Genomic DNA, 23,654 nt, shown 5'->3' with positions numbered 1-23,654 from the left:
GGCGGACGACCATAGAGTCCCAGTTCAGACACCGCCTAGACGGGCCTTCTCGCTCCCCCCGGCCGTCCACTCGCAATCCTCCGGCGTCTGCGCCGGCACGGAAACGGAAGTGACGGCAAAGGCAAGACGGAGAGGTCATTCGCAGGCACAGTGTGGAGTGTTTACTTCCGCCGGCCTCGTCCCGGAGTAGGGCTGGGTGGCACGTGGGATGTACTCTGTATGGAGTTCGTCGACAATGTAACGATCCTGGGCGACCCTGGGACAGGCCTTAGAGGGTGAGAATGTGGGTCCCAGGGGCAGGAATTCCCTCTCGGCTGACGCTTTCAGCCTTTACCCGCGCCGGGCGATTTTGCGTTTTGAATTCCGGAGTGGTGAGGTGGAAGGACGTGCCGGCAGAGAACTTCCATCCGCAACTGAAGCCCGATGTGGGATTTGGGAAATCGTCCTCGCGCCTGTACAAGTCCCGCTCCGAGACCAAGCGGTACGTAACCAGTCCGAGAGTGGCTGAGGCCGTGGTGCGCATGCTGCGGGGAAAACGAAAAGCTGGCCAACTAATCCTGGAGTGCAATCCAGGTGAGTCCCTCGCGGGCTGCATTTTCACGTCTGCGTACTGTCGGAAGCATGACCCCTTCGTTTAAGGAACTTTTATGGAAATGGCAACCCACTCCAGTGTTCTTGCCTGGAGAATCCCAGGGAAGGGGGAGCCTGGTGGGCTTCCGTCTATGGGGTCGCACAGAGTCGGACACGACTGAAGTGACTTAGCAGCAGCAGCAGCATGGCCTGTGTTAATCCTGACTTCACATATTTCTGTGTCAGTTTGCACTTTACAAAATATTTTGATAAAACATGATCTTCGATTTCACTATCTTCCCAAAAGAACTTTTCATCTTACTCTTTAGTGCATTTTCCATAGACCGTAGCAGGATGCTGGGAACACAAGATTTATAGAGTTACTGAAGAATAATTTTTTTAAAGACCATTTCCTATCATGAGCAGTCAAGTGCTGTTTAGGTTTCACAATATGTTTGCTATTAAAATATCCGGATAATCCATAAGTAAGTGGTAAACTAGAGGCAACCTTTTTTGTTCTTGAGAGGCAGTGGAACATTGTAATTAAGAGCGCAGGTTTTTCATTCTTTGATGGAATGCTTTCAGAGCCATGCAGGACCACGTACTGGTTGTGATGTTGGAGTAAAGTGACTGTCTAATCCCCGGTTTCCTTAAATGTAAATAAGGAGTGTAATATCTACTTTGGGGATGTTGTGAGAATTAAAATTAGATCATACAGGTAAAACATCTAATTTCTTTAATATTGAAAAAGATTATGGTGTTTCTTTTGCAAATAAACTTTTCGTTCTTTTAATGTGCTAGGTCCTGGAGTACTCACCCGAGCATTGCTTGAAAGTGGTGCCAGAGTGATTGCCCTTGAAAGTGACAAAAATTTTATTCCAGAATTGAAGGTATATTTTTGTTTTTAAAAATAATTTATTGTTCAGTCAGCTACATTCCAGTGTTTTAGGGAAGTAAAATTAAGCACACAGATTATTTTTAAAGAATCACTCTTATAGGCTATGCCATGAATTATCTCCTTACCCTCAGGGGATAGAACAGAGTATCAATGATTGCTGAATGACTGAAAGATAGGATTCAAACTTTTTTTTTCTAATTCTACCTCTGCTACACATGGGTGACTTTGAACAAAATGTATGACTGGTGTCTCTAGGCTTGTTTCCTCATCACTAGTGGACTATCCTGTGCCTCTTCTTTCTTAAAAGGGGCTTAGAAGGGAGCTTAGAATCTAGTTGCTAATGGGACTATGCTAACCCCGGACTTAAAGACTCAGAGGCAAGAGAAGTTTGATGTATTCTTATAAAACTGCATGGAGTAAAGGTATTATCCAAATGGATTTTTTAGTGAATTCAGCATCATGTATGGCTAACAAGTTCAGTGAACTGTAAAGTGTAAATTCCTGGCCTCGTTGCCAGCCTCTTTTTCTTTCTTTCCTTTCCTTCCTTCTTTTATAAATCATTTGATTCAATTCATGAAAATAAAATGATACAACACATTAGATAGTTGTTTTTCTACAACTGAAAAAAATCAAGATTATAATCAGGTTATTTAATTGATGTTAAATCTGAAATTCCAAAAACATGATGAGAAAAAGAACACATAAAATTGTTCAGAGATTCAAGATCTTGAATGTGAGTTAGTAAACAAAGCCATCTGTAATTTCAATCTGGAAATTAGAAACTAGATAGCTTTTATTTTGGTATTTAGTTGGGTGCCTACTTTTGAAGATTAATCTACACGTTCAGAGTTTTGCCAAGAGAGGGCACTGGTCATAGCAAACACCCTCTTCCAACAACACAAGAGAAGACTACACAGGGACATCACCAGATGGTCAATACTGAAATCAGATTGATAATATTCTTTGCAGCCAAAGATGGAGAAGCTCTGTACAGTCAGCAGGAACAAGACCGGGAGCTGACTGTGGCTCAGATCATGAACTCTTTATTGCAAAATTCAAACTTAAGTTGAAGAAAGTAGGTGAAATCACTAGACCATTGCAGGTATGAACTAAATCAAATCCCTATGATTATACAGTGGAAGTGACAAATTCAAGGGATTAGATCTGATAGAGTGCCTGAAGAACTGTGAACGGAGGCATGACATTGTACAGGAGGCAGTGATCAAGACTATCCCCAAGAAAAAGAAACGCAAAAAGGCAAAATGGCTGTCTCTGGCCTTACAAATAGCTGAGAAAAGAAGAGAAGCTAAAGGCAAAGGAGAAAAGGAAAGATATACCCCTTTGAATCACTGAAGTGAACTGAACTACAGATGGCATTAATATGTCCTGTTTACAGTTATCCTGTAACACATTGGTTAATTTTCCGTAAGGTCAAAGTAACAGTCGCAAAACAATTGAATCAATGAGAAAAGGATAATTAGGGTCTGGAGAATTCTTCACACACAAAATGTCTTGAGGGAATGTAAGACTACCCTTGAAAATGTTTCTGAAACTGTTAATATAAAGTGCAAAATTTAAACGTCTTAACTCTCAATTCCCTCTTCCCCTTAGCAATAACTTGAGCTTAGCCTTTAACTCATTATAAAGTGCAGCCAAAAGGGGATAATCTCTATAGAGTCAGCAAGAACAAGACCAGGAGTTCAGATCATGAACTCCTTATTGCCAAATTCGGACTTGATCGAAGAAAGTAGGGAAAATCACTTGACCATTCAGATATGACCTAAATCAGATCCCTTATGACTATACAGTGGAAGTGACAAATAGATGCAAGGGATTAGATCTGATAGAGTGCCTGAAGAACTATGGATGGAGGTTCGTGACATTGTACAGGAGGCAGTGATCAAGACCATCCCCAAAAAAAAGAAGTTCAGAAAGGCAAAATGGTTGTCTCAGGAGGCCTTACAAATAGCTGTGAAAAGAAGAGAAGCGAAAAGCAAAGGAGAAAAGGAAAGATATACCCATTGAATGCAGAGTACCAGAGAAAGAGATAAAGCCTTCCTAAATGATCAATGCAAAGAAATAGAGGAAAACAATAGAATGGGAAAGACTAGAGATCTCTGCAAGAAAATTAGAGATACCAAGGGAACATTTCATGCAAAGATGGGCACATTAAAGGACAGAAATGGTATGTACCTAACAGAAGCAGAAGATATTAAAAAGGTGGCAAGAATACACAGAAGAACTGTACAAAAAAGATCTTCATGACCAAGATAATCACGATCGTGTGATCATTTACCTAGAACCAGACATCCTGGAATGTGAAGTCAAGTGGACCTTAGGAAACATCACTATGAACAAAGCTAGTGGAGGTGATGGAGTTCCAGTTGAGCTGTTTCAAATCCTAAAAGATGATGTGGTAAAATTGCTGCACTCATTATGCCAGCAAATTTGGAAAACTTACCAGTGGCCACAGGATTGAAAAAGGTAAGTTTTCATTCCAATCCCAAAGGCAATGCCAAAGAATGCTCAAACTACTGCACAATTGCACTCATCTCACATGCTAGTAAAGTAATGCTCAAAGTTCTCCAAGCCAGGCTTCAACAGTATGTGAACCATGAACTTCCAAATGTTCAAGCTGGATTTAGAAAAGGCAGAGGAACCAGAGATCAAATTGCCAACATCCGCCCGCTAGATCATCAAGAAAGCAAGAGGGTTCCAGAAAAACATCTGCTTCTGCTTTATTGACTATACAAAAACCTTTGACTGTGTGGATCACAACAAATTGTGGAAAATTCTTAAGAGATTGGAATTCCAACCTCCTGACCTGCCTCTTGGGTAATCTGTATGCAGGTCAGGAAGCAACAGTTAGAACTGGACGTGGAACAACAGACTGGTTCCAAATTGGGAAAGGAGTACATCAAGGCTATATATTGTCACCCTGCTTATTTAACTCCTATGCAGTGTCCATCATGAGAAACACTGGGCTGGAGAAGCACAGGCTGGAATAAAAGTTGCCAGGAGAAATATCAGTAACCTCATAAATGCAGATGACACCACCCTTATGGCAGAAAGTGAAGAACTAAAGAGCCCCTTGATGAAAGTGAAAGAGGAGAGTGAAAAAGTTGGCTTGAAGCTCAACATTCAGAAAACAAAGATCATGGCATCTGGTCCCATCACTTCATGGCAAATAGATGGGGAAACAGTGACAGACTTTATCTTTTTGAGCTCCAAAATCACTGCAGATAGTGACTGCAGCCAAGAGATTAAAAGACACTTAACTCCTTGGAAGAAAAGTTATGACCAACCTAGACAGCATATTAAAAAACAGAGACGGTGCATGGCTGGGGCGCGCCTTTCAACTTTCCTCGCGGTTCTCACCTGCGTGGGCCTGAGGTCCAGGTGGGAGGACCCAATCAACGTCGAGAATGTAGGCCTGCCTATCTTGGTCCCTGCTGCGGCCGTAGTGCGTCTGGAGCTGCAGCTCCGCTCCGGTCTAGATGAGAGGGAGTCGGCCGGGCCTGACGCAGAGTTCCACCCTGGCTTCCCGGGATGTCGGTGGCTTTCGTACCGGACTGGCTGAGAGGGAAGGCAGAAGTCAATCAGGAGACCATCCAGCGGCTCCTGGAGGAGAATGACCAGCTGATCCGCTGTATCGTGGAATATCAGAACAAAGGCCGAGCGAATGAGTGCGTCCAGTACCAGCATGTGTTACACAGAAATCTCATTTATTTGGCTACTATCGCAGATGCCAACCCAACCAGTGCTTCAAAACCAATGGAATAGTCTTCCAGTTGGCTGTTGTGAGGAGTAATTGAATGTGATCTATTTCCTATGAAACGGATTTTTGCCAACTCAGCTGCTTAGAATGTGAATGGAACCTCTGTGGCTCTTTTAAAAATGTGAAAATGTGAAGAAAGCTACTAACTTAACCATATTCTCTAAATATTTAATAATTAAGTGGATTCCCTCAATTAAGTTGACTCCAAGTGTCCTCCATCCTGAAATAAGTGTGTTTGGATAACAGAGATACAATGGGCATCTTCAAGTCAACCTTTTTAGTTTCAACCTGAAGAGGAAACTGAGCAAGTATTGGGCGATCAGCAGGAATTGGTGAGACTTTCCACCGAGACACAGCCAAATGGACGTGTAACTGTTTCTCCCTCCTACCAGTTTGTGCTTGTGGACCTCTGACTGCTCTTTTCATGTTGCTTTGAAATAAAGCTTGCCTTTCCACAGAAAAAAAAAAAAAAATTAAAAAACAGAGACGTTACTTTGCCAACAAATCTTCATTTAATCAAAGCTATGGTTTTTCCAGTAGTCATGTATGGATTTGTCAGTTGGGCTATAAAAAAAGCTGAGCGCCAAAGAATTGATGCTTTTGAACTATGTTGGAGAAGACTCAGAGTCCCTTGGACTGCAAGGAGATCCAACTAGTTCATCCTAAAGGAAATCAGTCCTGAATATTTATCAGAAGGACTGATGTTGAAGCTGAAACTCTAATTCTTTGGCCACCTGATTCGAAGAACTGACTCACTAGAAAAGACCCTGATGCTGGGAAAGATTGAAGGTGGGAGAAGGGGAAGACAGGATGAGATGGTTGAATGGCTGTCGGGGACCAGCCTCGATATGGCCCAGGGTATCCTCAGGATGAACGGTGTTGGCATCAGCGAGAGAGAGAGAGAAAGAGACAGGGGCTGATAATTCCTTGGTTTACGCAGGAAACCAATAAAACCCCAGCACGGGGTTTGCTCTGTTTACGTAGGCCGCAGGCGCCCTCTCGAATCACTGGAGGCACCCCACCAGGGCACCCCCTCAAGTGGGTCTTAGAAGCCCAGGCAGATAAGTAAACTCAGAGGGCCCAGCGCTCCAAGGATCTCAACCAGAAAAAGGAGAATAAAGAAAAGGACGGAAAAAGAGAAAGAACAACACGGGGAGACCAAGCTTCAGTGAGCAAGGCCCAAAACTTTATTTTCCAGTGCTGCTTTTATACCCTAAGTTGTGCACATAAAAAATAGAGAAAGGGAGGTATAGAGTCACTCCAAAATCACGCGGGGTCAGCAGTCTTGACCCTTATCAGGATCAGGTGTCTCGTGATATACAAAAGTTTTAGGTGGTTTACATCATCTTCTGGCCAGGAGGCCTGCTAACGGTTTATGGCCCTCTCTCCTAACAAAGGTTCCGTTCCGTTCCGTCGCTCAGTCGTGTCCGACTCTGTGCGACCCCGTGGACTATAGCCTACCGGGCTTCTCCGTCCATGGGATTCTCCAGGCAAGAATACTGGAGTGAGTTACCGTTCCAAAGGTTAGTTAGCTAGAAAAAGGCTTATATTCTTTTAAGGTGATTTTCCTAAAGTCAGGTGCTATTCTCCAAAGACACATGACAAAGTTACATTCCTATAAGGCAAGGGTGTAGTGAGCTACAAGAAAGGAATTTATTAACTTAGATCTGATGTGGTTAAATCAAAGGCTACTACTTATTTTCTCTATATGTGATTAATATATTTCCAAGGATACAATAGATAGAAAATATGGAAACTTTGCAGCAAGCATTGATTCAACAATGAAATCTTTTTTAGTACTATTCTAATGATTTTAACTTCTTCAACAAATTCCTGTATTTTAGAATATTAGGCTTTCTCTCCTTGCATGGCTGGGAGGCTGTGAACAGTCACATTCGTAGTTGTAAGAGCGTGGACAAACTTGTCATGCAAGTTAGAAAGCTGTCAGAGGGGCTTGGATTGGAACACTCCTATTAAGCCGAGGAGAACTTTTAAACTACAGCTCTGAATTAATGTTTTCAGAGAAAGGTGGTTGGGGGGAAGCCCCCATAAGTATTAGAGGACTTGGTAAGAGGCGTAAGGTAGTAAGGCAGTCAGACTCCGGTTTTCTTTGGGGTAGATGCTCAGGTAAGTCCAGGGGGTTCCTCGAGTCCTGATTAGCCTTTGCCCATCAGGCCTCTTCACCAATTGACCTTTGTCATGGGTAGGATTTCCCTCGCTGGCTCCCGACAGATGGCATCACTGACTCAATGGACATCAATTTGAGTAAATGCTGTGAGTTGGTGATGGACAGGGAGACCTGTTGTGCTGCAGTCCATGGAGTCGCAAAGAGTTGAACACGACTGAGCAAATGAACTGAACTGAACTGAAAGTGAAGAGCCATTCAAAGTTTTATGTGAATTCAAATATATATGCCAGAATAAAAGAAGTAATTAAATAGAACTTTTGCAACCCTAAATCAGGGCCTTAAGTGGTGCTCTTAGCAAGCAGTGCTTCTGGTCACCTAAAGGCTCTCAGTTGTACTAAAAGCTAAAAGGATTTTCAAGGTTAATGCTTGACTCAGCATATTTACCTAAATTTAAAATCCTTCTCTCCCCTAGTCCACTTCCCTGATAAAATTCCTCAGATTCCACATTAATAATGTTTCAAACAGGAGCAGTTTGTTTTCCTATTTGGATGTGCTAGAGATACACATGTTGCAAATTGTGTTCTGTAATGATGAATGGTCACAACTGTTGTAAGTCAACTACACTTTAGTTTTGTTTTTTTTTTTAACAAATCGAGTTATATCTCATTTGCATTGTGAAGACTGTTGTTGCAGAAAAAGCTGTGTTTATTCAGTAGGAGAGACATCATCTTTTGAGGTGGTGGTTCAGTCGCTCAGTTGTGTCCAACTCTCTGTGACCCCATGGACTGCAGCACGCCAGGCTCCTCTGTCTTTCACTGTCTCCCAGAGTTTGATCAAACTGTTGTCCATTGAGTCAGTGATGTCATCCAGCCATCTCATCCTCTTTCTCCCTCTTCTCCTCCTGCCCTCAGTCTTTCCCAGCATCAGGGGCTTTTCCATTGAGTCAGCTCTTCACAACAGGTGGCCAAAGTATTGCAGCTTTAGCTTCAACATCAGTCCTTCCAATGAATATTCAGGGTTGATTTCGTATAGGATTGACTGGTTTGATCTCCCCGCTGTCCAAGGGACTCTCAAGAGTCTTCTCCAGTACCACAATTCGAAAACATCAGTTCTTCGGTGCTCAGCCTTCTTTATGGGCCAATTCTCATATCCGTCCATGACTACAGCAAAAATGATAGCTTTGACTAGACGGATTTTGTCAGCAAAGTGATGTCTCTGCTTTTTAATATGCTGTCTAGGTTGGTCATAGTTTTTCTTCCAAGGAGCAGTTGTCTTTTATATTTATGGATGCAGTCATAGTCCACAGTGATTTTGGAGCCCACAAAAATAAAGTCTGCCACTGTTTCCATTGTTTCCCCATCTGTTTGCCATGAAGTGATGGGACTGGATGCACTCTCCTGTCACTTTCATCAAGAGGCTTTTTAGTTCCTCTTCACTTTCTGCCATAAGGGTGGTGTCATCTGCATATCTGAGGTTATTAATATTTCTCCCAGCAATCTTGATCCCAGTTTGTGCTTCATCCCTACCAGCGTTTTGCATGATACACTCTGCATCGAAGTTAAATAAGCAGGGTGACAATATACAGACCTGAAGTACTCCTTTCCCAATTTGGAAACAGTCTGTTGTTCCATGTCTGCTTGTAACTGTTGCTTCCTGACTTGCATACAGATTTCTCAAGAGGCAGACCAGGTGGTCTGGTATTCCCATCTCTTTAAGAATTTTCCATATTTTGTTGTGATCCACACAGTCAAAGGGTTTAGTGTAGTCAATGAAGCAGAAGTAGATGTTTTTCTGGACTATCCTTGCTTTTTCTGTGATTCAGCAAATCCTGGCAATTTGATCTCTGGTTCCTCTGCCTTTTCTAAATCCAGCTTGAACGTCTGGAAATTCTTGGTTCATGTACTGTTGAAGCCTCAATTGAAGGATTTTGAGCATTACCTTGCTAGTATGTGAAGTGAGTGCAATTGTGCAGTGGTTTGAACATTCTTTGGCATTGCCCTTTGGGATTGGAATGAAAACTGACCTTTTCCAGTCCTTTGGCCACTGCTGAGTTTTCCAAATTTGCTGGCATATTGAGTGTAGCACTTTTAACAGCATCATCTTGTAGGATTTGAAATAGCTCAACTGGAATTCCATCACCTCCATTTGGTTTGTTCATAGTAATGCTTCCAAAGGTCCACTTCCTAAGGTTTTGTGCTAAACTGTGTCTTATTTCAGCTCATTTATGTCTTCAGCCTGTACTTCAGTATCCAGGTCTACAACTTCCTACCTGCATCTCCACTTAAGTCATGTAACAGGTGTCTCAAAATTATCGTGACCAAAAATATATTGTTTCTACTCCCGTCTCTGTTCCTTTCCCTATCACTGGTTTTTTTTAAGGGTCCTCTTGAAAGTAATCATTAAATACTAAATTTAGAAATAGAGTCATATTTATAGGTTGAATTCAAACAGTTAAGAAAGCTTAGCTGTTGTTTTTTTTAACTCATAACTTTAAATTGCAGATTGACTGAAATCTTGATAAATACCTGTAGAATTTTCTGTGCATGAGAACCTCAGTGTGCACATCAAAGCATTGCTTTCTTCTATTTGATTTTTAGTAACTTCTGATTGTTTCTAGAGTCTGTAGCTAATACTTCCTTTCACTAGTAAGTTGTCTAGCACTGCCAGGTGAAAAATATATGGGCAGTAGAAAGATTGACGGAGAAGGCAATGGCACCCCACTCCAGTACTCTTGCCTGGAAAATCCCATGGACGGAGGAGCCTGGTGGGCTGCAGTCCATGGGGTCGCTAAGAGTCGGACACGACTGAGCGACTTCACTTTCCCTTTTCCCTTTCATGCATTGGAGAAGGAAATGGCAACCCACTTCAGTGTTAGTGCCTGGAGAATCCCAGGGACGGGGGAGCCTGGTAGGCTGCCATCTCTGGGGTCGCACAGAGTCAGACATGACTGAAGTGACTTAGCAGCAGAAAGATTGAGGTATAGTTTATGTCTTCCAGACAAAGAGCTTTCCTTCTGTTGCTGGCTCTGTCTGAGTTTAGGAAAAGTAAAGGAAAAATTAAGGGGAAACTAGAGAGTGACCTACAGAATGAGCCATGTTTGTTTGGTGAAGAACTGACTCAACTGTTCTGGGAAAAAAAGGAATACTCTCTTGAATCTATCTAGAAATATTCTCTTAAATCTATCTTTCACTTTAATATTTTCATTGTTTTTTTTTTTGTTGTTGTTGTTATAAAACATCTTCCCGTTTTTAAACACTAAAATTTCTAAACAGGTTCTCTCTGTCTCTCTCTAGTCCTTAGGAGACAGTGTGAATGGAAGACTAGAAGTGATCTATTGTGACTTCTTTAAACTGGACCCTAGAAATCGTGGCACAGTGACACCTCCCGTTATGACTTCAGATATGCTTTTTCAATATTTGGGAGTGAAAGCACATCCTTGGAAAAAAGGTAATTTTTGTCTTTCAGTAGAGAAGTATCTTACAGTTTGTCAGCTTTCTTTAGCAATATACCAGGTTTGTTGAGATTTGTGTAAATATTTACATGATACAGTTTATGGGCGGTTGCTCTTAAATTGATTATGGCTTTTCCCTCACCTTGATTCAATCAGAGCAGTTTTGTAGGGGCTAAGTTCTAGATCACAGAATGATGCTAAGGCTTAGTTTTCATTGAAGTATTTTTAAAATAATATAGTTTGTTAACCTAATTTGACTCAGTAAAGTATACTCATAGGAAAAAAATGTTAATTTATTTAAGTACTTTTGCTTGTATTCTTAACAGGTTTCCCTTTAAAAGTAGTTGGGATCTTACCAGTTAAAACTGAGAGAAACACACTTTGGAAAATTTTACATGACCTGTATTCCTGTTCTTCTGTATATAAGTATGGACGAGCAGAACTAAATTTGTTTATTTCTGAAAAGGAATGCCGGGTAGGTTGTTACAAGTACCTGATTAGTTTTTTGTTTTGAAAGAGTTCTGTGATTTTTATCAGATTAGTCTTAATCTGCATGATTTTAATTTGGGCTCATGACACTTGAGCGTACCGAGGTTGTTTTTAAATTTCTGTAGAGCACTGCTTTATTTTTTAAAAGATTTTTTGTCTGATAAAATATACATAACTAAAGTTTACCATTGTAACTGTTTTTAAGTGTATAGTTGCATGGCAGTAAGTACATTCATGTGTGGTACAGCTGTTACTAGCATCCATCTCTTCACAGAACTTTTTCATCATTCCATTCTAAAACTGTGTACTTACTAAGCAACTAATTCCCCTTCCCCCATCTCCTGGACCCCCAGTAACCATTGTTTTATTTTCTGCCTCTGTGAATTTGACTAGTGTGTGTTCCTCATGTAAATGGAATCATACAGTATTCCACTTTGTGTCTGGCTTATTTCACTTACCGTACTGTCCTTTTAGGGTTCATCCAAATTGAAGCATGTGTCAGAATGTCATTCCTTGTTAAGGCTGAATAATAACTCCATTGTATATTTACACCACCCCACCATCTTTCGTTTATCCATTTTTATCAATGGATATCATTGACATGTAGCACTGTATAAGTTTAAGGTATATAGTATAATGTTTTGACTTACATACATAATGAAATGATTGTCATAATAAGTTTGGTAAGCATCCATCATCTCATACAGATAGAAATTAAAAAAAATACTTTTCCTTGTGAAGAGAACTCTTAGGGTGTATTAATTTGTTTCTTGAAGTATAATTGATCTAAACACTACGTTAGTTCCTGATATATAACATGGCGATTTAAAATGTCTATGTATTAGAAAATGATCACCATGATAAGTCTAGTTAGCATCTGTCATCACAGAGATGCATTATTATTGACTGTATTTCCCAGACTATACCTTTCATCCCTCTGATTCATTTATTTTGTAACTGAGAGCGTGTGCCTGCTAATTTCTTTTACCTATTTAATTTATTCCCACACCCCCTCACCTCTGGCAACCTTCCGTTCTATCTGTAATTCTGTTTCTGTTCTGTTATCTGTTTTTTAGATTCCACATGTGAATAAAATTATACAGTATTTGTCTTTCTCTGCCTGACTTATTTGACATAGCTTAATACTCTGTAGATGCTCCTCTGTTGTAAAAAATGACAAGAGATATTCTTTTTTAATGCTGAGTTAAATTTTGTGTGTCTCTATGTAATATATGTATGTGTGTCTATATATACATACATATTTTTAAAGAACATATCCATCTTTATTCATCTTCTTTACTCATTAAACTATCAGTGGGCACTTAGATTATGTTTCTCTCTTGGATGTTGTGAATGATGCTGTAGTGAACATACAGTTGTAGACTTTTTATTCTCTGAAATCTGAGGGCCTCCTATAGTCCTTGAAAGTTATGTTTCTTTGCTGCTCAGAATGCTTCATGTTATTCCTGTTTTAATCCAAGATAACTGGAAATGCTTATTTGTTTAAGAGCTACAGATTGGGATGTGGATTGTGGGGGACCAGGGGCTAGATATCAAAAGATGATTTACTCACCCAGATCCAAATAGTAAGTAAATGGTGACTGTCCCTGGAAAGAGAACTTCACAGATGGCTCAGTGGTGAAGAATCCACCTGCCAGTGCAAGAGCCACAGGAGACCCGAATTCAATCCCTGGGTCAGGAACATCCCCTGGAGTAGGAAATGTCAACCCACTCCAGTGTTCTTGCCAGGATAATTCCATGCACAGTGTAGCCTAGTGGACTACAATAAGTCCATATGTAGCCCATCAGGCTCTTATGTTAAATGTACATGATGATATATTTCAGTGTGAAAGTTTAGGGAGACTTTTACTTGAAATGGTTAAGATTTTGCATTTAATTCTAATTTTCTTTCATTTCTAGACACTATTAAGATATTACTATTACTATTTCTAGATACTACTAAGATCTGACAGTTGATTTTGGTGTATTTTCCTTATACTAGAAACTAATGGCAAATCCCCAAACTCCAGGCTTGTATCAATCATTAAGTGTGCTCGGTCAAACAGCTTGTGGGATTAAGGTCCTGTGTACGGTGAGTAAAATCCTTCTAAATTTCAACAAAGAACTTCATTGTTTTTCAAAGAGGTTGCATTTCTGTAACCAGTAAATGAAGGAAAATTAGTTTTTTCCTAAGTATTTAAGATAATAGAGCACTGTGGTGATGTTTTGTGTCACAAGTATGTATTTCATTGTAAAAGTTTTTGTTCTTTTACAGTGGAGATTTTACCTTTTTTAAAAATTTGATAGCTAATAGTTAATTACAAAATTTTTTTTCCTTCTAGCTAAACATTTTTCTTGTTTTTAATGGCTATTTAATACCTCATTATAGAGCATTCTCCTTTTTAGTTTATTTCCTTAGGCAAGATCAGAGCTATCTAATAGAGACATAATACAAGCCACATATGTAATTTTACATTTTTAAACAGTAATGTTATGAAAAGTAAAAAAAGGTTATTATATAATTTATATTATTCTTTGTGTACTAAAAATCCAGTGTATATTTTACACTTAAAACCAATTCAGACTGGACACGTTTTATGTGTTCAGGAGGGGGGTTCAGGATGGGGAACACATGTACACTCATGGCGGATTCAAGTCAATGTATGGCAAAACCACTACAATATTGTAAAGTAAAATAAATAATTTAAAAAAAGGAGCTACATATGACTTGTGGCTACCATTTTGTGTGTGTGTGTGTGTCTGCCATTTTTAATAGAGGCCTAAAATATAAGAAAAAAATGATAATACCATTTCTTTCATAGCATAATTTACCCATTCTGTTTTTTATTATGGTAGATTATCCATCAAGTTATTGTTAGAAGGAATATATTTGTGAATATTTTATGAACCCTTGTTCTTCCAGAGATATATTTGTTTAATTTTAAAGTCGTGTACAGTGTTTCTCTATGTAGTCTCTTCATTGCTTTTGTCCAGGACCACATTAAGATCTTCAGTACATACTTGGTCGTTAGAATGTAATCTCATTTGATTTTAGCTTTTGTTCTGATTCTGGTTTTTCCCTCCAGAACGTACCAGCTTCTTAGTTTGGATCTCCCTGAACCTTGTCTTGTTTCTATCATAGTCTCATCCTTTTCCTGTATTCCCAGAAACCTTTCTCGCCTTTGACCTTCATGGCACTGACCCTGCCTTCTGCCCATACCATATCATGCATCTTGGTGCTGTAGTTCCTGGTTTCCCTAAAATCCTGTCTTAACCCCACTCATCTCTTCTCATTCTGTTGGCTTTTCATCTCAGCTCTTCTCTCCGCCTGACTTTTGTTTAGTTTCTTCATAGAGGCCCTCAGAGGACTTCCGCTTTCATGATAGTTTTATTTTTTTACACTATTTACTTTCAAAAGCCCTATGTTGACTTTGCCATTTATTAACCTCCAGAAGACCTATAAGACCTTTTAGAAGTAACACCCAGAAAAGATGTCCTTTTAGTTATAGGGGACTGAAATGCAAAAGTAGGAAGTCAAGAAACACCTGGGGTAACAGGCAAATTTGGCCTTGGAGCATGGAATGAAGCAGGGCAAAGGCTAATAGAGTTTTGCCAAGAGAACGCACTGGTCATAGCAAACACCCTCTTCCAACAACACAAGAGAAGACTCTACACAGGGACATCACCAGATGGTCAACACCGAAATCAGATTGATTATATTCTTTGCAGCCAAAGATGGAGAAGCTGTATACAATTAGCAAAAACAAGACCAGGAGCTGACTGTGGCTCAGATCATGAACTCTTTATTGCCAAATTCAGACTTAAATTGAAGAAAGTAGGGAAAACCATTAGACCATTCAGGTATGACCTAAATCAAATCCCTTATGATTATACAGTGGAACTGACAGATTCAAGGGATTAGATCTGATAGAGTTCCTGATGAACTATGGATAGAGGTTCGTGACATTGTACAGGAGACAGGGATCAAGACCATCCCCAAGGAAAAGAAATGCAAAAAGGCAAAATGGCTGTCTGGGGAGGCCTTACAAATAGCTGTGAAAAGAAGAGAAGCAAAAAGCAAAGGAGAAAAGGAAAGATATAAGCATCTGAATGCAGAGTTCCAAAGAATAGCAAGGAGAGATAAGAAAGCCTTCCTCAGCAATCAATGCAAAGAAATAGAGGAAAAAAACAATGGGAAAGACTAGAGATCTCTTCAAGAAAATTAGAGATACCAAGGGAACATTTCATGCAAAGATGGGCTCAATAAAGGACAGAAATGGTATGGACCTAACAGAAGCAGAAGAGATTAAGCAGAGGTGGCAAGAATACACAGAAGAACTGTACAAAAAAGATCTTCACGACCAAGATAATCATGATGGTGTGATCACTCACCTAGAGCCAGACATCCTGGAATGTGAAGTCAAGTGGGCCTTAGCATCGCTATGAACAAAGGTAGTGAGGTGATGGAATTCCAGTTGAGCTATTTCAAATTCTTAAAGATGATGCTGTGAAAGTGCTGCACTCAATATGCCAGCAAATCTGGAAAACTCAGCAGTGGCCACAGGACTGGAAAAGGTCAGTTTTTATTCCAATCCCAAAGAAATGCGATGCCAAAGAATGCTCAAACAACCGCACAATTGCACTCATCTCACACGCTAGTAAAGTAATGGTCAAAATTCTCCAAGCCAGGCTTTAGCAATATGTGAACTGTGAACTTCCAGATGTTAAACTGGTTTTAGAAAAGGCAGAGGAACCAAAGATCAACTTGCCAACATTCACTGGCTCATGGAGAAAGCAAGAGAGTTCCAGAAAAACATCTATTTCTGCTTCATTGACTATGCCAAAGCCTTTGACTGTGTGGATCACAATAAACTGTGGAACATTCTGGAAGAGATGGGAATACCAGACCACCTGACCTGCCTCTTGAGAAACCTGTGTGCAGGTCAGGAAGCAATAGTTAGAACTGGACATGGAACAACAGACTGGTTCCAAATAGGAAAAGGAGTATGTCAAGGCTGTATATAGTCACCCTGCTTATTTAACTTAGAGTACATTATGAGAACCGCTGGGCTGGAAGAAGCACAAGCTGGAAATAAGATTGCCGGGAAAAATACCAATAACCTCAGATATGCAGATGACACCACCCTTATGGCAGAAACTGAAGAGGAACTAAAAGCCTCTTGATGACATGAAAGAGGAGAGTGAAAAAGTTGGCTTAAAGCTCAACATTCAGTAAACTAAGATCATGGCATTTGGTCCCGTCACTTCATGGGAAATCGATGGGGAAACAGTGGAAACAGTGTCAGACTTTATTTTTGGGGGCTCCAAGATCACTGCAGATGGTGATTGCAGCCATGAAATTAAAAGACATTTACTCCTTGGAAGGAAAGTTATGACCAACCTAGATAGCATATTAAAAAGCAGAGACATTACTTTGTCAACAGAGGACCGTCTAGTCAAGGCTATGGTTTTTCCCATGGTCTTGTATGGATGTGAGAGTTGGACTGAAGAAAGCTGATCGCCGAAGAATCGATGCTTTTGAACTGTGGTGTTGGAGAAGACTCTTGAGAGTCCCTTATACTGCAAGGAGATCCAACCAGTCCATCCTAAAGGAGATCAGTCCTGGGTGTTTGTTGGAAGGACTGATGCTGAAGCTGAAACTCCAATACTTTGGCCACCTCATGTGAAGAGTTGACTCATTGGAAAAGACTCTGAAGCTGGGAGGGATTGGGGGCAGGAGGAGAAGGGGACGACAGATGGCTGGATGCCATCACCGACTCGATGGACATGAGTTTGAGTGAACTCCAGGAGTTGGTGATGGACAGGGAGGCTTGGCATGCTGTGATTCATGGTGTTGCAAAGAGTCGGACACGACTGAGTGACTGAACTGAACTGAACCTCCCGAAAGAACAAGTTATTCCAGACCCAGCATTTTAAACAATTTTTCATTACATTAATGTCTGCTACTGGAAGGTTCATTGTTAAACCCGGTTCCCAAGGTCTTGTAGGTGTTCTTCTCCTGTGGGTTTGGTAAATAGAAATGAGGTCTCCTCAGAAATAAGGTGCCTGCTCCTGCTGCTGCTGCTAAGTTGCTTCAGTCGTGTCCGACTCTATGCGACCCCATACTGCAGCCCATCAGGCTCCCCCATCCCTGGGATTCTCCAGGCAAGAACACTGTGGTGGGTTGCCATTTCCTTCTCCAAAGCAAGAAAGTGAAAAGTGAACCTGAAGTCTCTCAGTCGTGCCCAACTCTTAGCGACCCCATGGACTGCATCCTACCAGGCTCCCCGTCCATGGGATTTTCCAGGCAGGAGTTCTGGAGTGGGTTGCCATTGCTGTGTCCACTGCAGAGCCCTAAACTACTGCAGATAGACCAGGTGTGGGAGTATGCTGTGCACTGCCCACTGCTACTGCTGTTGCTCTGCCTTCCTCCTCTTGTTGACATTCGTGAAACTGCTAGGAATTTCACAGATAGGCAACAATTGCATTTTTCATTCTGTGTCAGCAGCAACTGCAATTAGTAATAAATTATCATTTTTGACAGTAGCCTTTCAAACCTTACACCCAATATTATGTTTTAGTCTTTTAAGTGTGTGTAAAATCCTGTTCTTTTGGAATTAAATGTGTGTGTGTGTATGAAAGTGAAAGTTGATCAATCGTGTCCCACTCTTTGCAACCCCATGAAGCCTGCCAGGCTCCTCTGTCCATGGAATTCTCCAGGCAAGAATACTGGAGTTGGTTGCCATTTCCTTCTCCAGGGGATTTTCCTGACCCAGGACTCGAACCCAGGTCTCCTGCATTGCAGGCTGATTCTCTACCATCCTGGCCACCAGGGAAGCCACCTATGTGTTTAATGTATATACACATATTAAATAAATTCGTGGGTATATAGATACACACACACATACATACGCACACACAGGTTTTCAGTTGGGTCATCTTAATCGTTTGTACCAAAGTTAGATACAAAGAAGTAATGATTCTTTTAAAAATTGACATAGTTTGTCTCCTTACATGTCCCAGCATATTCATATCAGTGACTTTTCCACTAAAGTAGAACAGAAACATCCTCAGTATTGATCTGATAGCCCCTAAACTGATTGTGTCTATAATAGAGAAATGCTTGCTAACTTAAGAATAGTTATATTAAGGGCAACCGTGTTTATCTAAGCAACTAATAGAGTTACCAGTATTGGGATAGACCTTTGACCCTCCTTTTGTCTAAAAAAAAAAGAGAAGAAAAATGTGTATGATTGAACTGTCACATATTTTTCTTAAATTCAGTTAGACTTTAATTCATTATGCTGTGTAGGCAAGACATTTTTTAAGGCAGTAATGATGTGTGGCACTTTGTCCAAAAAGAAATGAAAGAAATTTTTTTAAAATTTATCTTCCCTCAAGGAGCCTTCCTCATCATTTGATATGTATACCGTAAAGGGACAGCTGGAAAAACAAAGGCATAGGGTAAGAATGAATGAATACCTTTTCCTTTCTTCCTCTAAATGTAACATACTTTGTTTTCTTTTGCATTAACTGGTATTCTGTATTTACTGAAATTTTAAATTTTAGAATATCTAGAACTTTTAAAAATATATCTTGTTGCTTTTAATATATACTCAAATTATTTTGGAAAAGAGTTGTATTTTTCAGCTATTTATACAGTGAATGCCAGCATAATAATAGGCTTAAACCCAGATTCTGTCTTTTTAATTTTTGAAATGAAGATACATCTCAAATTTGGAAAATACGGTTATTTTAATATTCATCTAATTTGATAAACTAAAAACAATATTTTATTTTTTCCCTTTATAACAAATCAAAGTGATGATGTTATAAAGTGATCCTCCATTTAGATTATATAGAGCTACTTATAACAATTTTTGGACTTATTCAGAAGTTCCACTTTGGTATTAAATGCTAACGATGCCTTATTCTCAGTGTATTAGCTCAGTCTGATGTTCCCAATCGCTTCCTACTTTGTTTTTTTTCTCACTCTTGCCACAAAAGGAAAAAAGGAAAATTTTCAATTTTTAAATAATCCTGATTTCAGAGTAACCAGCGATCATTGTAATTTTAGTTGTATTTCCCTGTCTATAAACATAATTTAGGAGTACAAAATAGGAGTACATTTTGGCTTGGCACCACTAGTTATTTATCCATATCACCTGAAAATGAATAACTCCTATACATTTAATACACTTTCTCATTTTCTCATTGAGAGTGTCAAAAGGTAAAATATTTTTTTGGCTAACATAATTGTTTAAACTTTTAGAGATGAAGATGAAATAACCCAAATGTTAAGTTTTATGAGAAATTTTTGTTCAGATATTTCACATGTGTCTTTGATGTTGGGGTGTTCATAATTGTTAAGAAACACTTTTAGATATTTAACAGATTTTCTAAAGCAGATGATCTTCATTATCCACATGGTTTGAGGTTTCTACTTTTTTGAAGCCATGTTTTTGTGTTGTTCCTGGAAATTTTTTCTTAAGCTATTAAATAGAAACAGTCATTCGTTGACATCAGGGAAGTTTTTTTTTCCTTCTATATTTATCAAATGAACCAATATCTGTAACTCCAGATCTATATACAAGGTGCTTTTTAAAGTCACCTTCAAAAAATTTGTTAACAATGCTTTCAATTGTAAGGTTATTCCCCTCCCTAGTTAATAATTGCTAAATATTTTTAAATTTTACTGCCTTGCTTTTTTATTAACTTCTTCAGCTACAAGAATTCAAAAGTAGAAACCAAAGCTGATTGAAATTTTCTTTTTTGGCCATCATGTCTTCCACAAGTAGTATTTTTGTTTACATATGTGTATGTATACATTTTTTTAAATATATATATAAAGAAAGGAATTGTTTAGTTGCTGAGTCATGTCTGACTCTTGCGACTCCATGGACTGTGGCCTGCCAGGCTCCTCTGTCCATGGGATTTCCCAGGCAAGAATACTAGAGTGGGTTGCTGTTTCCTTCTCTGGGCGATTTTCCAGACCAAGGGATCAAACCCATGTCTCCTGCTTGACAGATGGATTCTTTACCACTGAGCCACCTGGGCAGCCTAAATAAGAGATAACTAGCTAATATGTGAGATTTCCTAAGAACTCAAACAGAAGGCTGTCTCTGCTCTGAGGAATTAATTTTAGCGGGGAGAAACAGCTTAACATTACATCAAGCCATATACAGTTTTTATTTTAATCTGTGTAACACTGTATACTAGAGCAGGTTGGCAAACCTTTTGTGTAAAAGAGAGTAAATATTTTATGCATTGCAGGCCACAGACAGTCTATCACACATCCTTTGTCTGTTTGTCGTTATTGTTTGTTTTCTAAGAATCCTTTATATATGTAAAAACCATTTGTAGTTCCGTAGCATACATAAACAGGCAGGCTATGCTTGCTAACCCTAAATTTTTTTAAATCCAAATAAAAATTATAAGGCAATAATTTTTTTATGTTTAGTATTTGTTGTTATGCCTCAAATACAGAAGAGACTCAGTATATATTAGTGTCACACTTAGGATTTCATTTTCCCCTGCTTACAAGTTAATAAGCTGTTACTGTTTCGTAGTGCTGGCCAGAGACACATACCCCTGTGTCCCTTGGAAAAATGTGAAATTGCTTGGTTGAGTGGTGTGCATGCAGTGGGTTTGCCTTGCATCTGAGGAACACAGAGCTAGGGGTGTCCATCCCTTTTATAGCAAACATTTTGTCTTGTAGGGGCATTGTCTTATCCCCCAGGAGAAGAGCCCAGGTTAAGAGCAACTGGGGCCTTGCTTTATAGGCATATCCAAAAATAAGCTATAGAGACACTCAGGGTCTATGATGATTCTCTCTTCCAAAAGGTAAATTGAATGCATCAGTGAACAGTGTCTTTCATGGGCAATATTTTATGACTAATACGTTTTATTTTCCTTTCTCTGCAGGAATCATTAGAACAAAACCTGTGTTTTATTCAGTTGACTCCTCATAGAAATTTATTTACAGGAACCTTAACACCTTTTAACTATGACGTATTTTTTCACATGTTAAGGCAATGTTTTATGAAACGCAATGCGAAGCTAATAGACCATTTACCGTAAGTAAGAATTATACAAGCAAATACAAAAGTAGCAACTTAATGTGAGAATTGTGCTTTCATGTTAAGAGCTTTGTTTTTTATATCTTTTATGGCTTCATTAACAGTGAGGGGCCATGTTTTCACTCATCCATTAATATTGCTTCAAAATACTTCCTTTTCGCTGGTACATATTTTGAGGAAAATATATTTTCCACATAATTTTCCAATTAAGGAAATTAATTTTCCAATTAATTTTCTTAATTTTCCAATTAAGCAGTCCTGAGCTTAATTTTTTTTCCCCTTCTTTGAAAAAACAACTAGGGATGCTTAAAATCTGTTTTATCTTTGTCGAGGTTAACCTGCATGAGGAACTGGCTCTTTGCCACTGGCATTAGTGGTGGCATACCCACCATCTACCTCTCGTCATTGCCTGTCCTTGGTGGTTCTGTTTCCTAACCAAAGAAGGCACAAATCATTATACCACCCTAGTCCTCCTACTGTGGGTCAGACTCTATATTTCTGCCTAAAGCTTTGGAGAGCCTGTGAACTGCAAGGATGTTTATACCTGTGACCAGCATTCCATTCACAGTCAGAAAAGTATCGAAAATATTTTCCACCAAAATGTTTTGCTGTAGTTGTTTACTTGTTATTGTCAGAGACTCACTGGTGGTTTCTCGCTGGAGCAATACAGAATAAGGCAGTGCTTATTTATAATTTATAATTATAAATTATAAGTTTATTATCTGCTTCTAATTTATTCACAGTAATATTTACACAAAAATGTGAAAAATTATTTCCTCTTTGAAAACAGACAGTAGTTTCTGCCATTTGTATACTTACTGAACTTCTACATAAACCTAAATGGAGTTAATAATTTTTTTTCTGAGAGAGTTAAAAGATGGAACAGTTGGGCAGAAGAATTTTTTTGAAGGACAAATGTTAAACCAGTGTTTTGCTTAAGAATCGATTAGAACATGTTAAAGCCTATATCTGCTCTTTTCATTGCAGGCAAGCCATGAAACTTTAGGAATAGGCATAGTTAAAGCTATTTATAATGTGCAGACTCTTAAACTGAATAAGATTAATTTACATATATTGTTAGACATTTAAAATTGGACTTAGAAACCACCTCTGTCAGCATTCACTGCCAGTTTTGTTACGAAAAAGAATTAAGCACATTTACTTTGTATTTATTTTGCAGTTCATTGAGTCCAATTGATGCAGTGCATATATTGAAGCAAATAAAAAAACATAAAGATGTGAGAGTAATAGATATGTACCCTGAAGACTTTCAGCGCCTTTTTGAAACCATAGAATGTTCGAAAGATGATACCTGTAAGTGGCTATATGATGGATTCATGGAGGATACACTCGCATAGTGAAGTGGACTGCTAAGACATTAATGGGAGCTGTTTATTATTTTGAAAATTACAACACAAATGAAAAAGAACTGAGTTTGAAAAGCTCACATCCTTCAGAAGATAACTGTTCTTGTTTGCACAACTAGGCAGATTATTTCTTCTGCCACTGATAATGGTGTATTGGATAAAACAGTTGTTGCTATTTTATTCAAATGAATGAAACGAAAACGTCTGTTAATTGTAGATTTAATCAAATTGGATTTGTTTTGTTTTAAATTCCTGTTGTAAGCATTCTGGTAGTTATAGGGTATTACTAGATGAAATTTAGTTTTAAAAATTCTTTTGGCCTTATATTGTACGCTGTATTTAAATTTTCCATTTTCGCTGTTGATTTTTATATCCTCCTGGGGGAGCAGAAGAGTGTAAATAAACATGGAAAGTAAACTGGCTTAATTGGTTTGTTTAACTTTTCAGTTTATTGAAATGTATTATCAAGTACTGTACAGTTATTTAAATTTTAATATGGTTTAAACCTTTTTAGAAATTAAAATATTTTAAGTAATAGAATTTTGTGACTTTTTGTTTCTATCTGTTCAGACATAAAACTGACCCTGACTTATTCACTTTAAATTCTGTCTTGTATAGTCAGTGTACTTCAGTGAGTCATTCAGTCTGTATTTCAAAAGTTTCATTCATTTTTGTTCTGTCAAGAACATCCAAAGTTAAGACTTTTACATAAACCTGAATGGAATTAAGAATATCTGTTTTCTTAGCTCTTTGAAGAAGCTTCTAGATTTTACTGAGGCATATCTAATCTCTGTTAGATTTCTTTGGTGTTATATATAACACTTCATAATACCTAAGATATATTATTAGTAACTCATTGTAAGGCACATTAGTAATAATACTTAGCAAAACCAT

The 23,654-nt window shown here is 38.8% G+C and overlaps 2 protein-coding genes across 3 annotated transcripts; both read left to right on the top strand.

The window, feature by feature from the left end:
- The first annotated feature begins 142 nt into the window (after positions 1 to 142).
- TFB2M (transcription factor B2, mitochondrial) lies at positions 143 to 23,300 on the top strand. 2 transcript variants are annotated; one of them, XM_055419740.2, is made up of 8 exons: positions 143 to 573; positions 1,372 to 1,460; positions 10,668 to 10,821; positions 11,152 to 11,300; positions 13,317 to 13,406; positions 18,716 to 18,778; positions 21,239 to 21,390; positions 22,574 to 23,300. In XM_055419740.2, exons 1-8 carry the CDS (start codon positions 282 to 284, stop codon positions 22,749 to 22,751), a joined length of 1,167 nt encoding a protein of 388 aa, XP_055275715.1. In that variant the 5' UTR covers positions 143 to 281; the 3' UTR covers positions 22,752 to 23,300. The 2 variants fall into 2 exon arrangements, with proteins under 2 accessions (XP_055275715.1, XP_055275716.1); XM_055419741.2 differs by lacking the exon at positions 13,317 to 13,406.
- On the top strand, positions 4,876 to 5,706 carry LOC148775176 (SS18-like protein 2). The gene has a single exon (XM_088845509.1). It carries the CDS (start codon positions 5,018 to 5,020, stop codon positions 5,249 to 5,251), a length of 234 nt encoding a protein of 77 aa, XP_088701635.1. The 5' UTR covers positions 4,876 to 5,017; the 3' UTR covers positions 5,252 to 5,706.
- Positions 23,301 to 23,654: the final 354 nt, after the last annotated feature.

The sequence above is a fragment of the Moschus berezovskii genome, chromosome 17, assembly GCF_049115385.1.
Source record: "Moschus berezovskii isolate FMDL1 chromosome 17, NW_MosBer_1.0, whole genome shotgun sequence".
Lineage (NCBI taxonomy): Eukaryota > Metazoa > Chordata > Mammalia > Artiodactyla > Moschidae > Moschus > Moschus berezovskii.
Note: the sequence above shows the minus strand (reverse complement) of the source record. Positions and strands in the feature narration are given on the sequence as shown.

Bases quoted from the DNA above. Each gene is read 5' to 3' on its own strand.
- LOC148775176 (XM_088845509.1), top strand. From the start codon at position 5,018: ATGTCGGTGGCTTTCGTACCGGACTGGCTGAGAGGGAAGGCAGAAGTC.
- TFB2M (XM_055419740.2), top strand. From the start codon at position 282: ATGTGGGTCCCAGGGGCAGGAATTCCCTCTCGGCTGACGCTTTCAGCC. The intron at 1,461-10,667 runs GTATATTTTTGT...GTCTCTCTCTAG, and splicing joins ATTTTATTCCAGAATTGAAG to TCCTTAGGAGACAGTGTGAA. The intron at 21,391-22,573 runs GTAAGTAAGAAT...TTTATTTTGCAG, and splicing joins AAGCTAATAGACCATTTACC to TTCATTGAGTCCAATTGATG.